At 30.3% G+C, this 13,138-nt stretch overlaps 1 protein-coding gene across 1 annotated transcript in view; it reads right to left on the bottom strand.

Annotated features, from left to right (window-relative positions):
* Positions 1–709: 709 nt before the first annotated feature.
* The window catches only part of LOC100167884 (rabankyrin-5), a 43,988-nt gene continuing 31,559 nt past the window's right edge, over positions 710–13,138 (bottom strand). The window contains exons 7-22 of the mRNA XM_001945737.5: positions 8,949–9,343; positions 8,450–8,660; positions 8,266–8,379; positions 7,979–8,198; positions 7,775–7,906; positions 7,576–7,696; positions 7,332–7,505; positions 7,150–7,263; positions 6,926–7,082; positions 3,961–4,161; positions 3,707–3,901; positions 3,511–3,631; positions 1,726–1,950; positions 1,517–1,655; positions 1,346–1,447; positions 710–1,277 (exon numbers count right to left, since the gene is read on the bottom strand). Of these exons, the coding sequence (XP_001945772.2) occupies positions 1,154–1,277; positions 1,346–1,447; positions 1,517–1,655; positions 1,726–1,950; positions 3,511–3,631; positions 3,707–3,901; positions 3,961–4,161; positions 6,926–7,082; positions 7,150–7,263; positions 7,332–7,505; positions 7,576–7,696; positions 7,775–7,906; positions 7,979–8,198; positions 8,266–8,379; positions 8,450–8,660; positions 8,949–9,343 (2,745 nt within the window). The 3' untranslated portion in view covers positions 710–1,153. The remainder of the gene's footprint in view (positions 1,278–1,345; positions 1,448–1,516; positions 1,656–1,725; positions 1,951–3,510; positions 3,632–3,706; positions 3,902–3,960; positions 4,162–6,925; positions 7,083–7,149; positions 7,264–7,331; positions 7,506–7,575; positions 7,697–7,774; positions 7,907–7,978; positions 8,199–8,265; positions 8,380–8,449; positions 8,661–8,948; positions 9,344–13,138) is intronic.

The raw sequence follows: 13,138 nt of genomic DNA, 5'->3' as shown, positions 1-13,138 counted from the left end.
CCATTTGAATATATATTATTCATTGAACAAATAATTTTTTGTTATATTTTTTTCTACCTTATCTCTATTCTATAATAAAAAGAATACAATTTACCACTCCAGTGGTTGAATTCAAAATGTAGGATATATAATTTTCAGAAATTAGCAATAACAATAATTACAATATGTAATTATATTATATTATTTGTATAGCCAAAAAATAGTCATATGTTTTTAAATTAAATTGTAAAAAAATAATTTCTTCCGGAGGAAGGTCGGGCAGCTAGTATTGTATATATTATGAAATGAAATAAATACATTTATTATTATTATTATAACTGAAGTAAATTTCTCATTTTTTAATCGACATTTAAAGAAAAAAAAGGCCAAATATCTATAAATAGTACAAGAACTTTTAAAATATTTTGAAAATGTGTAGAAAACGATAAGATAAATATTTGGTGAAAATTCCAAACATCTACGGTTATTTGTTTTTGAGTTACACCATATACCAAGTATTGAAATGGTACATATTATCTATTGTTTATGAGTGCTTTGAGTTAATTTAATGATAACATTGACTAATGCTTTGATTATTCTCTAATAGTTGTAAGATAAACAAGTAAATATTAGAATAAACTTTGGCTGGGATGGCTCAATCAAACAGCATAATAAAACATTTTAAGGAAGAGTAATTCAATAGAATGGACAGAAATTGGTGAATGTTTTGATTTGTAAAAGCATTATATTTATGGTAATCAGTTCATATTAATTTATATAGGTAACCAATTATACTATAGTAGATATAATATATAATTGTACAAAAATAATCAAATTATATGTATGTGTAAAAATAAATGATTAATAATAACAATAATTTATCATAAAATATAATAGAAAGGTTAAAAAAAAAAGTAATAATAAACAATATTGTAATAAAGGTATCTAAAATTATTAAATGGAATTAAATGAAATAAAATAATGAATACAATAATAAACAAATACATGCAATTATGTAAATATTTTAAAGCCATGTTGGATTATTATTTAGAGTAGAAAATTGAACAGTAAAATATTGAATTGCACAATAGGTTACATTTAGAGTACCGTAATAAATACATCAAAATAACCAAGTAATGTGGTCACAATGTAGACGGTTTTTACTCACTACTCTTTAGCCGCCTTGCAGAACTTGGAAACAAGAGGCACAGACTCTTACTGCTTTCACTAGCCCATACTTTATGATAGGAACTTCTTGACTGGAGCATTTGCTACATAATAGTCTACCACAATGACGACTAAGTAAAAAAAAAAATATGATCGTAAATGAAACAAAATATACTTCAGTATGTCTGTCATTACTTACCAATGATGCTTACGCATTGTAAAACCAAATTTCAATCCGCACTCCTGACACACTTCACATCCGTCTACCCATGGCGGCTCTTTTGTCAAACTATCAAGCAATCTAATAAAAACAAAAAGTAAATAATAATAATTGAATAACACAATTATCAAAGAAAAAAAAATTATTTACCTAAACAACAATTGAGTAGTAGCCATTTGACAGTTAAATATAGTGATACCATCGTTATTCATAGCTCCAACGCAAGCACCAGCTTTTACTAAAGTCCTACACAAATTTCCATTGCCTTTCATGTACGCCAATAGTAATGCTACAATATGTTTAAAGCATTAATATTTTACCATATTTTAAATTCTACTCATCAAAAATGATTTTCATACCTGTATTTCCCTCAGCATCTTGTACCTCAAGAGGGTATTTTGGCATGTACTCAAGAAATACTTCACATATGGCTGCCGAACTCTCCTTACTATACTTGGCCAGTTCATGAAGTGGATTTCGACACTTCAATGTCAAAGCTTCAGCATTGATCTCGGATTCGCCCAGTAAAGTTTGAACCACTTGTAAATGACCCTCGCGGCAAGCAATGTGCAATGCATTTTGACCTTTGCAGGAATATCAAATGCGATAAATATACAATAAATATGCAATATCTACATTTTAATGAAACACTTAAGAAAATGTGTGTTTCCGTTTATCTTACTAACACACAGTGCTGTAAAGAATACTTTTAAAAAGTACTTGAGTAAATACTCAATTACATTTTTTTTAAGTATTTAAAATACTACTCAAATACTTTGAAAACGTATTTGGAATACTTTTCAAATACTTTTGATTTTTAAAGTGGGTTTTTAATTATCGTAATATAAACACATATGTAGTAAGTTATCTAATAATTTAAAGGGAATATTGTTATTCAATAACTATTTTTAGAAATTTGGACTATTATTCTATTATTGTAGTTGACAATAATATTTTTCCAACCAATTATTTTGAATAAAAATAAAATGTTCGAAATAAAAAACCAAAGTACCTATTTAATACAAAAAAAGTATTTAAAATACTATTCAAAATACTTCATGCTGAAAGTATTTAAAAAGTTATTCAATACTTAAAAAAAGTATTTGAATACTTTTACTCAAATACTTTACAGGACTGCTAACATACAGTGGTGTATTGGTAAATATATTTATGGGTATACGCACCAATAAAATATGTACGTAACCTAAACGATCAAATTATATCATCGTATATATTATATATCGTTATTGCAGTTCAATTAGTACATAGTTTTTAACATTATTTTATTAATTTTTTTATAATGTAACAATAGAAAATAAAACAAAATCAACTCGAATGTCAAAAAAATTAAAATAATAATAACATTATTATTATAGGTACAATCTATAGAATTTTCCACATAGATTTTTTGTATTCAATATTGGGTTTACTAAATTGAACTTAAAGTCTTAAAATACATTAAACACGACGCATATTGTTATATAACTTATATTCAATACCTACCTCAATTGATAAGTAATTCATTAATACATATAATAACGAATAACGTTTTTTTCCTATATGAATTATTAAATAAATTTTAAATCTTATTTGGTTTTCTGGTTATTTTGGAAGCGTATACCCGTAAAATAAGATTTTACCTTGGGTATACGCCGAAAATCGAAAATCTTCTGATGGGTATACGGCGTATACCCGCGTACCCGTACCAATACACCACTGCTAACATATAACATACCAAAATAAATGTTCAGCATTTATAATTTTGCGTTGTGAGCTTAAATATATGAGTGTATTGATTTATTATGAAACTCCAAGGTATGAATATTATCTGAGTTCTAAAGTTGGTTTTTAATGATATTTTAATTTTTAAGCAAGTTAAAACAATTTTAAATACTAACATTATACATACTCTAGCTTACTTAAAAACTAAAATATTGTAAATATCAAATAAGAGAATACATATTATGTTTTTACCTTTATGTTTCATAATATTAGGTTTAATTCACTCTAATATAGTAATAAACGCGAAATTTGAACTGAGGAATATATATTATGGAGCGTTTTACAATAGTAAGACAGAGAAACCACATTGGTAAAATAAACTCTTAATATTTGTAAATAATACGTATTTAGTATTTACTGACCTTCACAATCGACTGCATCAAAATTAGCATTATTATTTAACAGTGCGACCACAATTGAAGCATGTCCAGCTTCACTAACTACATGCAATGCTGTCCTCTTCATTGTGTCTTGATCATTTACCTAATGTACACAAATAGTTATAGTAAATATAATAAAAAGTTTTGGAAATATGTGATGAATTAGATGAATATGTACCCTGGCGCCAGCTAAAATGATACTGCGCACTAACATTTCATTGCCCGTTGCAACTGCTAAATGAAGTGGAGTAGTCTGTAATTCGTTTTGAACTCTTGAGTTGACGTCTACACTGACCGACAACAAGAACAAGACGCTTTCAATGTCACCTTTTTGGATAGCCATGTGCAAAAAGTTGCATCCCTTATTATCAAACTTGAAGTAGAAATATCGTTAGAACATTTGTTACAGATTTTAGTTTTTATATAGTTTACTTGTTCTGCGGCTGCTGGTAACTTATCCAATATCGATCGAGCGGCTTTGTCATTACGACATGTCAGAGCGGCCGCAAATGGAGTCAAACCAGTGCGATCTCTCTTAGTAAGATCAATGGACGGATGACATAGTAGTAACGTTATAATACCTGCATGCTGATTTTTAATTGCTATATGAAGTGGAGTTTTATGTTCTGCATCCTGCAAATAAAATTTAGTATTAACGTACATAAATCAATAGTTTACTTCTATTGTTTAAATTTAACATGAAATCCCTAGTTAAATTCTAAATCTAAAGACCAACAAAAACTAGAAGTCTTATGATTCTAGTTTAAATTTATATTAATAATTAAAAATTAAATTGTAACCATAGACGCCCAGAAGGAGAAAAGCTAGGACATTTGTCCCTTGAATTCTTGGAAATTTATTTTAAATTGAGTATACTGTGGTAAATTACTATACAACAAATTGAAAATGCAATATACTAAAAAAAGATAACCATTGTAAAAAATACTGTTTAAGCCAAGTTAACAAAATATAGTATTTTGTATATGCAAACTTAATCCGTCCCCCCTAGAAAATTTTCAGTGGGCGCCTAAATTTATCATGGTCAATAGATTATGAAGAAGGATGTAAAAACTAAAACTTAATATATTTTATTTAAATCATTAAATTTGTTTCATGATTATTTTAAAAGCAAAAACAGTATCTACGTAATATAAAATAATTAAAATCTAATACCATTAGCACAATTAGGAACATACATCCCAGTATTTAGCACTAGTAAATTATAAACTTGCACCAGTGAAATGCACTGCTAACAATATATTATTGCATGAGACATAAAAGTTTTAACAAAAAATTGATTTGTTTGTTTTTTACTATGTTTTATTATTTGATCAAGAACAATGCACATGTACCAATACAGACACGAGTTGTTAAATGTTAAAAAAATATAATACATTTGAAATATTTTGCTAACAAAATTAATTTGTTTAAAATAAAAATATAATCCAAATCCATATAATAGGCGTGTACACAGGGGGAGAGGCGGGTGGGCCGTGGCTCCCCCTGTGGGCCCTGACTTTTCTTTAATAAATACATAGATATCTATGCTATACTATATAACAAACATTTTTACATTTTACATGAAAAAGTGAAGCCGGTTTTAATCTGCTCAGAATAGATATCTGTGATTAAATGTTATAAAGTTATTAATTAATCATTTATCATCGACTAAATGATTTATTATTATCACAGAATACTCTACTATCCACTATATTAGCTAGTGGACTTTTTTTTTTTTTTATCACAGTGTATTTTTCAACTAGATACTTCATTTAAATATTTACGTTATTTCACGCTTGTAACCAGAAGATAATATTATATACCACATAGGTTAGTTAAATTAGTAATTATAAGTAACGAATATTTTAGACCTAAAAAAACAGAATATTCTTATTTCTTACATTAAACTTTTACATATTATACCCTAACTAGTAAATAAAATACTGTTATAATGAGCGAAAAGAAGATCATATAACAGAAGAATAATCATTAAGGTCATTATAATGATCATGTCAAATGTTCACACTTTTTTTAAAAGTTGAATTTTGTTTTGAGTGACTCGTAAAATGGGGTGACTTCGGACACGTACCTACCTATTAGATTTCATTAAAAACCGATGTTATAATTACAATGGTTGACTTTGTACAATATAGAAATTTTTAAAAATAATTTAATGAATTGAATAAAAAAAAACCCCATACATTTATCGCAAATACAACATAATTATTTAATATTCTAAAAAAATAATTCATTGCTTTTCTATAAACATGTCAACTTGAAATTTATTTTTTACTTTTCTGTTTTTACTTATTTGTGTTGTCATTTTTTTATAACTAACATCATCAGCGACATTTTAAATATCATTAGTATTATAATTCTTATACATGGACGTCGGACGACCTACATTGATGACATATGATCTGAGCATAGTTAATGTGTTGTCTGAAGTAACCCCACGTTTGGTAATAATTAAGACAATTTAGTACTACAGTGTGAGATCAAGTAACTTAACAATTTGCACATATTAATACAATTAACACAGACAAATTAACGAGTATAGGTTACCGAAAACTACAATCAAATAGTTCTATTTTTAGTTGGCTACAGTAGTAAATGTAGTTCTATAATTTAAAAATACAAAAATATAATATTTTGTATTTACCTCCATAACATGTACTATGACACCACTATGTCATCAATAAATATTATTTTCTATGGAGGTTATAATAGATATTAATGTGGAGTATCAGGTTTTTACTTTTATATCAAACGTGTATTCTAAAATTATAAGATAACTAAAAAAACATGGTGTTGTCTGAATTCACCCCACATATCCAAAGTCACCCCCTTTTATGGTAGTCAAGGTACAAGAATCTTTGGTTCAGAAATTTTTCAGGGGCACTCCTGCAGACAACACGTCTATGATCCATATATTGTGTTTTTATTTGATTGCGTATCTCTTTTTATGTCGTAAGAAATATTTGGGGTATTAGGTGTAGACTCCCTCCTCTATACTTTATACTATTTATATTATATATTATTTTGGCACCGTTAATTTTTTATTCTGATTGATATCTCTGACTAAACCTAGAAACTTTGTATTTAACTATTTAAGTACAATGTATATAAAAAGGTGTACAATTTTAGTTTTTTTTATAATATATTTTAATATTGTGTCTACAATAGAAACAGAAATTTAAACAGCAAGCAATGTCTGTTTCATCACAAGAAATAAAAACATTGAGTGTATAGATAATTTCAACAAGAATGAAATTTTAATCAAGTGATTAAAGTTTCATAATTTTAATGATGGAAAAATTATATTTGCTTGATTCTTATTTGAATGTCAGTTGTTTGATTTTTAAATTATTGTTTTAGTAATCTATTTATTATTTACCCAAGCATTGACATTGGCACCGTGTTCTAACAATGTTTGAACTACACTCTGCAGGCTCCAATGACAGCATAAGTGCAATGGAGATGATTGATCCTTTGACTCATCTCCACCACGACCACCCGGTCCCGGCTTACGTGGATTATTAATATCACAGCCGCTGTAAACATTTGGAAAACATTTAAATGTTGTAAGTTACAAATGTACGTAAAATGACATGATTTTACCTTCGAATAAGAAAACGAGCAGCACTTTCAGAATTTTCATCAATTGCTCGATGCAGAAGGGTTTGCAGACATCCCTCTGGCCCTTCACTCCACGAATCGGTGTCAACACCATACCTTAAACCAGTAAAAGTGTTATTTATAATTGTGTTTTAAATTCGATTATCAGAAACCAGACTAATTACTTGACAAGCGTAGAAGCAATATCTTCTTGATTGGAGGTTAAAGCAAGCCATAGTATAGGGTCACCATTTGACGATGGTACTGCCATATCAACACCACGTTTGCATAATTCTTCAACCACAATGTTCTGGCCGTTGATTGTAGCTAGTTCCAATGGTGTTTGATCATCTTGTGTTCTATAATTATAATACTGTGTAGTTCATAATTTTATCATATTATTTACCTTATAAAATGTATTTGGCTTACTTAGCATCAAAGTTTGATCCTTGTTTCACTAAATACAAAGCAGTTTTTTCATCACCTTTCAATATTGCTTGATGTAGGAGTGTCATACCTTCACCATTTCTCATGTCAATATCAGCGCCACCTGTTTAAGCATTATTACAATATAGTTGTTATAATGGCTGAATGTGTTAATTAATGTAATAATAATCATTAAGTTTACCAGCAATGAGATCAGGCACAATGTGTTGCATGTCACATTTTAATGCCAATGATAAAGGTGTATCTCCTAGTGAATCGCGTAGATTCAAATTTACCATAGACAATCCATCTTTGGGTTCAGCAGTGATAGTATCTAAAATTGAAACCATAGTCAATAATTTATTTTATTAAGGGAACAACAATATAAAAATAATGATTATCTCACTATGGTGGTGTAAGATGGCATTCACGGCACCCTCCTGTTTGTTAATTATGGCCATATGTAATGGCGAAAGTCTGTACGAGGTCTGAATACCATCATCCGTGCTCAATATTACACCATCGGGTGGTAATGTTTGTAGATTCGGGTTTGCTCCAAACTCGAGTAAACGTCGAACGAGACGTGACAGTCCTCTTTTGCACGCGATATGTAATGCACTTTCTCCCTAAAAGCATAACAATCAAACGTTTTCAACATACAAGAAACTTTAATAAAAAAATTGATTTCCTTACTAGTTTGTTTGTGTAGTTGATGTTATTGCAACGAGCCGTAATGAAGAGAGCTGCGTCTTCGAGACTCTCGTCAGAGACGATGTGCAACATAGAATTGGACGTCTTCTTGTAAATCTAAAAAAGTTAGGAAAGCGAAATAAGTTAAATTTCTCGGGTCGAGAATATGACAACGACAACTACTCACGGGATTGGGATTCGCTCCGGCCGTCACCAAACGGTTGGCAAAGCTGTCGTCGGTGTCGAGCTTGGGCGTGTGTATCAGCGCATAGTACAATGGAGTGTGGTCGTCGACTGTCTGAGCGTTCAAGTCGATCTTGCTCGACCGGGCGTGTTCGTCCAACAAGAGCGTGAGTATGTCGTCGTTGTGCACCAACACGGCCAAGTGCAAAGGAGTGCTGGAACGAAAAATTAAAATCAAAAAACGGCCGTTGGAAAAAATAAAAGTTACAAAGGTTGCACCCCTTCCCACCATTTCTGTTTCATACTATATCTACTACCCAGAGTATAAAACACTTATTTTAAATAGAATCTCTAAAAACCTTAGTGTAATAATACATTTTATTATTGGATTTTGTTGATAAATAATTATGGATGATAAAAACGAGTAAATCCCTGCGGCTGTCATTAATAATATATATGTATAATAGTATATATATTATAGGTACAGAACTGGGCACACTCACAATCCCTGGCTGTTGGGTAGGTTCGGATCCAGACCCGAGTCGAGCAGCGACCGGGCCACGGCCGTCATGGCGGCGGCTGCAGCGGCGGCGGACGTCGGTTCATCCGGCGTCCCGTAGTGCTGCGGCGTCGAGCTGGCGATCAGGTGTAGCGCCGTGTCGCCCTGGTCCGGCGTCACCGAGCTGACGGAAGCGCCGTGCGCCAACAGGAAGTTGGCGGCGTACGAGTCTCCCCTCTGCACGGCCAGATGGAGCAGGGTATATCCGGTCCGATCGCGTGCGTCCGGATCCGCCTCGTTCTCGCAAAGCATCTCCGCGATGCTGGTCTGGTGGTCGCGCAGTGCCAGATCTAGCGCCGACTCGCCTTTGTTGTCCAGCCCGTTGATCTTGACGTTCAACTGCAACGAGTAAAATATGTCAAAATATATATATATCTACATTATACATGGTATATGGGTAGGAATAATTCTGGGTGATCCATTCAACGTAAGAAATTCTCATTATTTGAGAAGACAATAACGTTTTTGAAAATATTTCTTTTTCGTAATACAAATTAAGTTATATATAACAATATTTTTCGTTATTATTTTTTATGTTTTTATCCCTTGAATGACAGCATACATTTTTTAATAACAAATTCCGGAGTAGAATATTATTCAGAGTATTTCTATGTTTATAAAAAAAACAAATTTTGGACAAGTAGGTTATTATTTAAAAGGTATACCTAATAAGCATTTAAAGTTTTGATGAGCGGAGTAGTGGACTAACATTTTTCGGTGTACTCTGGGTACGCTGGTTCACGGTACCACTCCACTCCGCTCAATCTAAACTTTAAATACTTGCACGTTGCACCTCATAAACTACTCATCACAAATTTGATTTTTATGCATCCTATACTCCTAAATATTATTTTGATTTGGAATAAATAATTAAAAATGCATGTTATCATACATAAATGAAAAATGTTTTTTAACGACTTAGGTACAATTGTGTATAAAAAAATATTTTCAAAAACAATTAATATTTTTGAAATAATGAGTTCAGTCTTACGTGTACATGGATATAAAAGAACCGTGGCGCGAATATATTATACAGGGAATGGAGTTGAGAGTGATGAACCACATGCTCTTAGGAAAAACAATGTTTAATTCATTATGGATATCAAAACTGCACTCTGAAAAGCTGCATTGTCATATTAAGCATGAATGATGGGTGTGGGTGGCGAACTGGTGAAGTGTGTTTATATTCAAAATACACTTTGTTTATTAAATATTATGTTGAACAAATATTATAATTGATAATAATACTATATGAATTAAATTTGTTTAACATTAATAAATATTGTAACATTGCGCGTTTTGTTGTGCCATAAAATGTTTTCCCACGGGTTCGAAATCTGCACTGCTCGGGGAGCTTAAGCATAAGCACACACACCCAAACCCAGAAAATTGTTCTTCTTCGCGCCACTATTATAGGAAGACAAAACCGAAATATATACCAACAGATCGTCCGAACATAATATTGTTCTAAAGTTTTTTGAAAACAAAACGCGCGTCTACGTATACACATCACACGATGTACTGAATCAGATCCCAACCTTATACAGTATATATTATGTATTATGTATGCAACGGGTGAAAACAATATTATGTACATTATAACACGTCATTACAATAATTGCAATGCAATATTAATATAAATTTCCAAATGCGCGCACCTACTTAAACACGTCTGCGTCGTGTAAATAACGAAGCGATGTCACGATAACATATTGTTTTGTTTTAAAACAGATATCGTTTGTTGTAAAACAATAATAATATAAACTATATACATACACGGCTATATAAAATAAAAAAATACTCAAGTATACACTAATAAAAACTCGTCAACTTTTTTGTTTGACCTTCAAAATTGTATTATATAGTGCCGAATGCCCAAAACAAGTGTATGGTAAGTTGTTGTAGTCGATCCGTGGCCGAAGTTAAGTTATTAAAATCGTGATGGGACGTGGTTATAGAGGAATTGATGACTTAAATGACAACTGAAGCAAAGATTTTTCACTGCACTCAAAATTATATTAATTTTTGTATCTACATTTCCATACTATCTTAATTTTTGATTCTAAAATTATTTGCAAATCTAAATACACACCTACAATGTGGGCAGAAAATATACAAAAATATAAAATAGATGTAATGTTAATCTATACTCTATAGTATTTAACATTTATCATCATTAATTAGTAATTACTAACATTTTCATTTCCCCATAGGCCATAGTTCCCATAATATCTTTCAAACCTATTATCATGAACCTATTATCCTTAGTCCACAAAGTTAAATAACACAAAAAATACATGTTTGAACCTCAACATTTTCAGAAAAATTATCCAATAAATAATTTAAAGTAGAAAAAGGTGGTTTTCATTTGAAAAATATAACTTTTTATCTCCACGGGACACTCCTTAAGAAGTACAAGAATCTAAAGAATTTCAAAATATGGCCTTTAAATATACTTAAAAATTCCGAAGTCAGATTTTGAATAATTGCATTATTGAAAAAAAGCGGCGAGTTTTTTTGGCGAATCATCTTTCAGTATAATATGACACGTACAATTGCAATATTGCATGCAAATCATTAAATTATATAATAAATATTACGGTTTTTTCGAAGCGAACTCATTGGATGAATCATGCTATATTATATGTATCTACTTAATTAATTTTTATAAAAAGAGATAATTTTAAAACGGCACGATCAACATTCATTATCTAAAAATGTGACAACATTAAGATACATGTTGCGACACTGCAGCTATATATATTATTGTATTAATGGTTTGCTTATAACCGAATGAACTTTTAGCTATATATCTATTGATTTTAAAATAGCTTAAATTTATAATTTTTATAACTTTTAAAAAGAACTGTTCGTTCAATATTTAATATGTTATCCACATTTGATTAAACTGTCATTAAAATATTCTATTTAAAATTATGAAATTAAAAATCAATAATGTATTGTTTCTTATTTTTTCAACATCAAATATAATTTAAAAATAAGGGTACCTACCACAAATGCGGAAAATATCAACAATTATTATCATGTAAACTTATTTTGCCAAAAAAAGGCTGTACTAGTTATAATAAAAACTACTTTGTATAAAAGTGCATATATATATATACACGTCTCGATAAATTGCAGCAATGCGGTACTTAATACGACTTATCTTTCTCTACGTATTTCTATATTAGGTTTAGGTACCTACCTATACAATGTATATGAATTCGAAAGTGACGAAATGAATAATCACCACATTTAATATTCATCTCGTAACAACTACAATGATTTAATATGAAGACAGGCTATTATTACGCCGATCAGTGCATGAGGTCCTAACCTAACCACTAAACCACCATCAGGAAATTTCGCAAATCACCGTTTTGGCCAATATTAATTACTGCAGAGACGATATTATTATAAGCAGTATAATGACGATCAACGGTCCATAGAAAGACAACGTAGAAAGTTCACAGACCACAGTTATACGTAAATGCATTTTTCTCGAAAATATAATATGTAAGACGTACCTGGTACTTAAATATAACATCAACGCTAAATCTTTAGAGATCGGCATTAAGCAGTATTGCTTCTTTAATATAGAATATATTGCACAATAGTATTGTTCTGTGGTTATATATAATGTACACTGTTTATACACTATTTTAGTACCAACGCCTATTATTTAAAAGTAGTTGTAAATGCTTAAGGAGCCTCGCTACTGCCGTCAATTTTAGCTTAAAATACCTAAAGTATTGACAAAATTCAAGTTAGTTAACGTTGTCCGATTTTGATTCTGAAAAAAATTTGAACTCACCAGAAAATTGTCTATAGATTCTACGAAGCACCTTGTAAAAACTAAATTTTATATTATTGTGAACTGTAATTGAAAACTTTAAAATATGAACTTTTTCGAATCATAATTAAAATTAAAATTAATATTAAAAACGGAAATTGTTTCGTACGATCTACAGACATTTTTCTGCTGAATTCAAATAATTAAAATATTTTTTCAGAATCAATATCAGACAACGTTAACTAACTTTAATTTTGTCAAAACAAATGTATGTTTTTGTAAAATTTGTGTAGTGAAATTTATACGGTTATCGAATTATTGAAATATGCAAGCGCGTA

This window comes from Acyrthosiphon pisum, chromosome A1 (assembly GCF_005508785.2).
Source record: "Acyrthosiphon pisum isolate AL4f chromosome A1, pea_aphid_22Mar2018_4r6ur, whole genome shotgun sequence".
Lineage (NCBI taxonomy): Eukaryota > Metazoa > Arthropoda > Insecta > Hemiptera > Aphididae > Acyrthosiphon > Acyrthosiphon pisum.
This window is presented reverse-complemented; position numbering and strand designations above follow the sequence as displayed.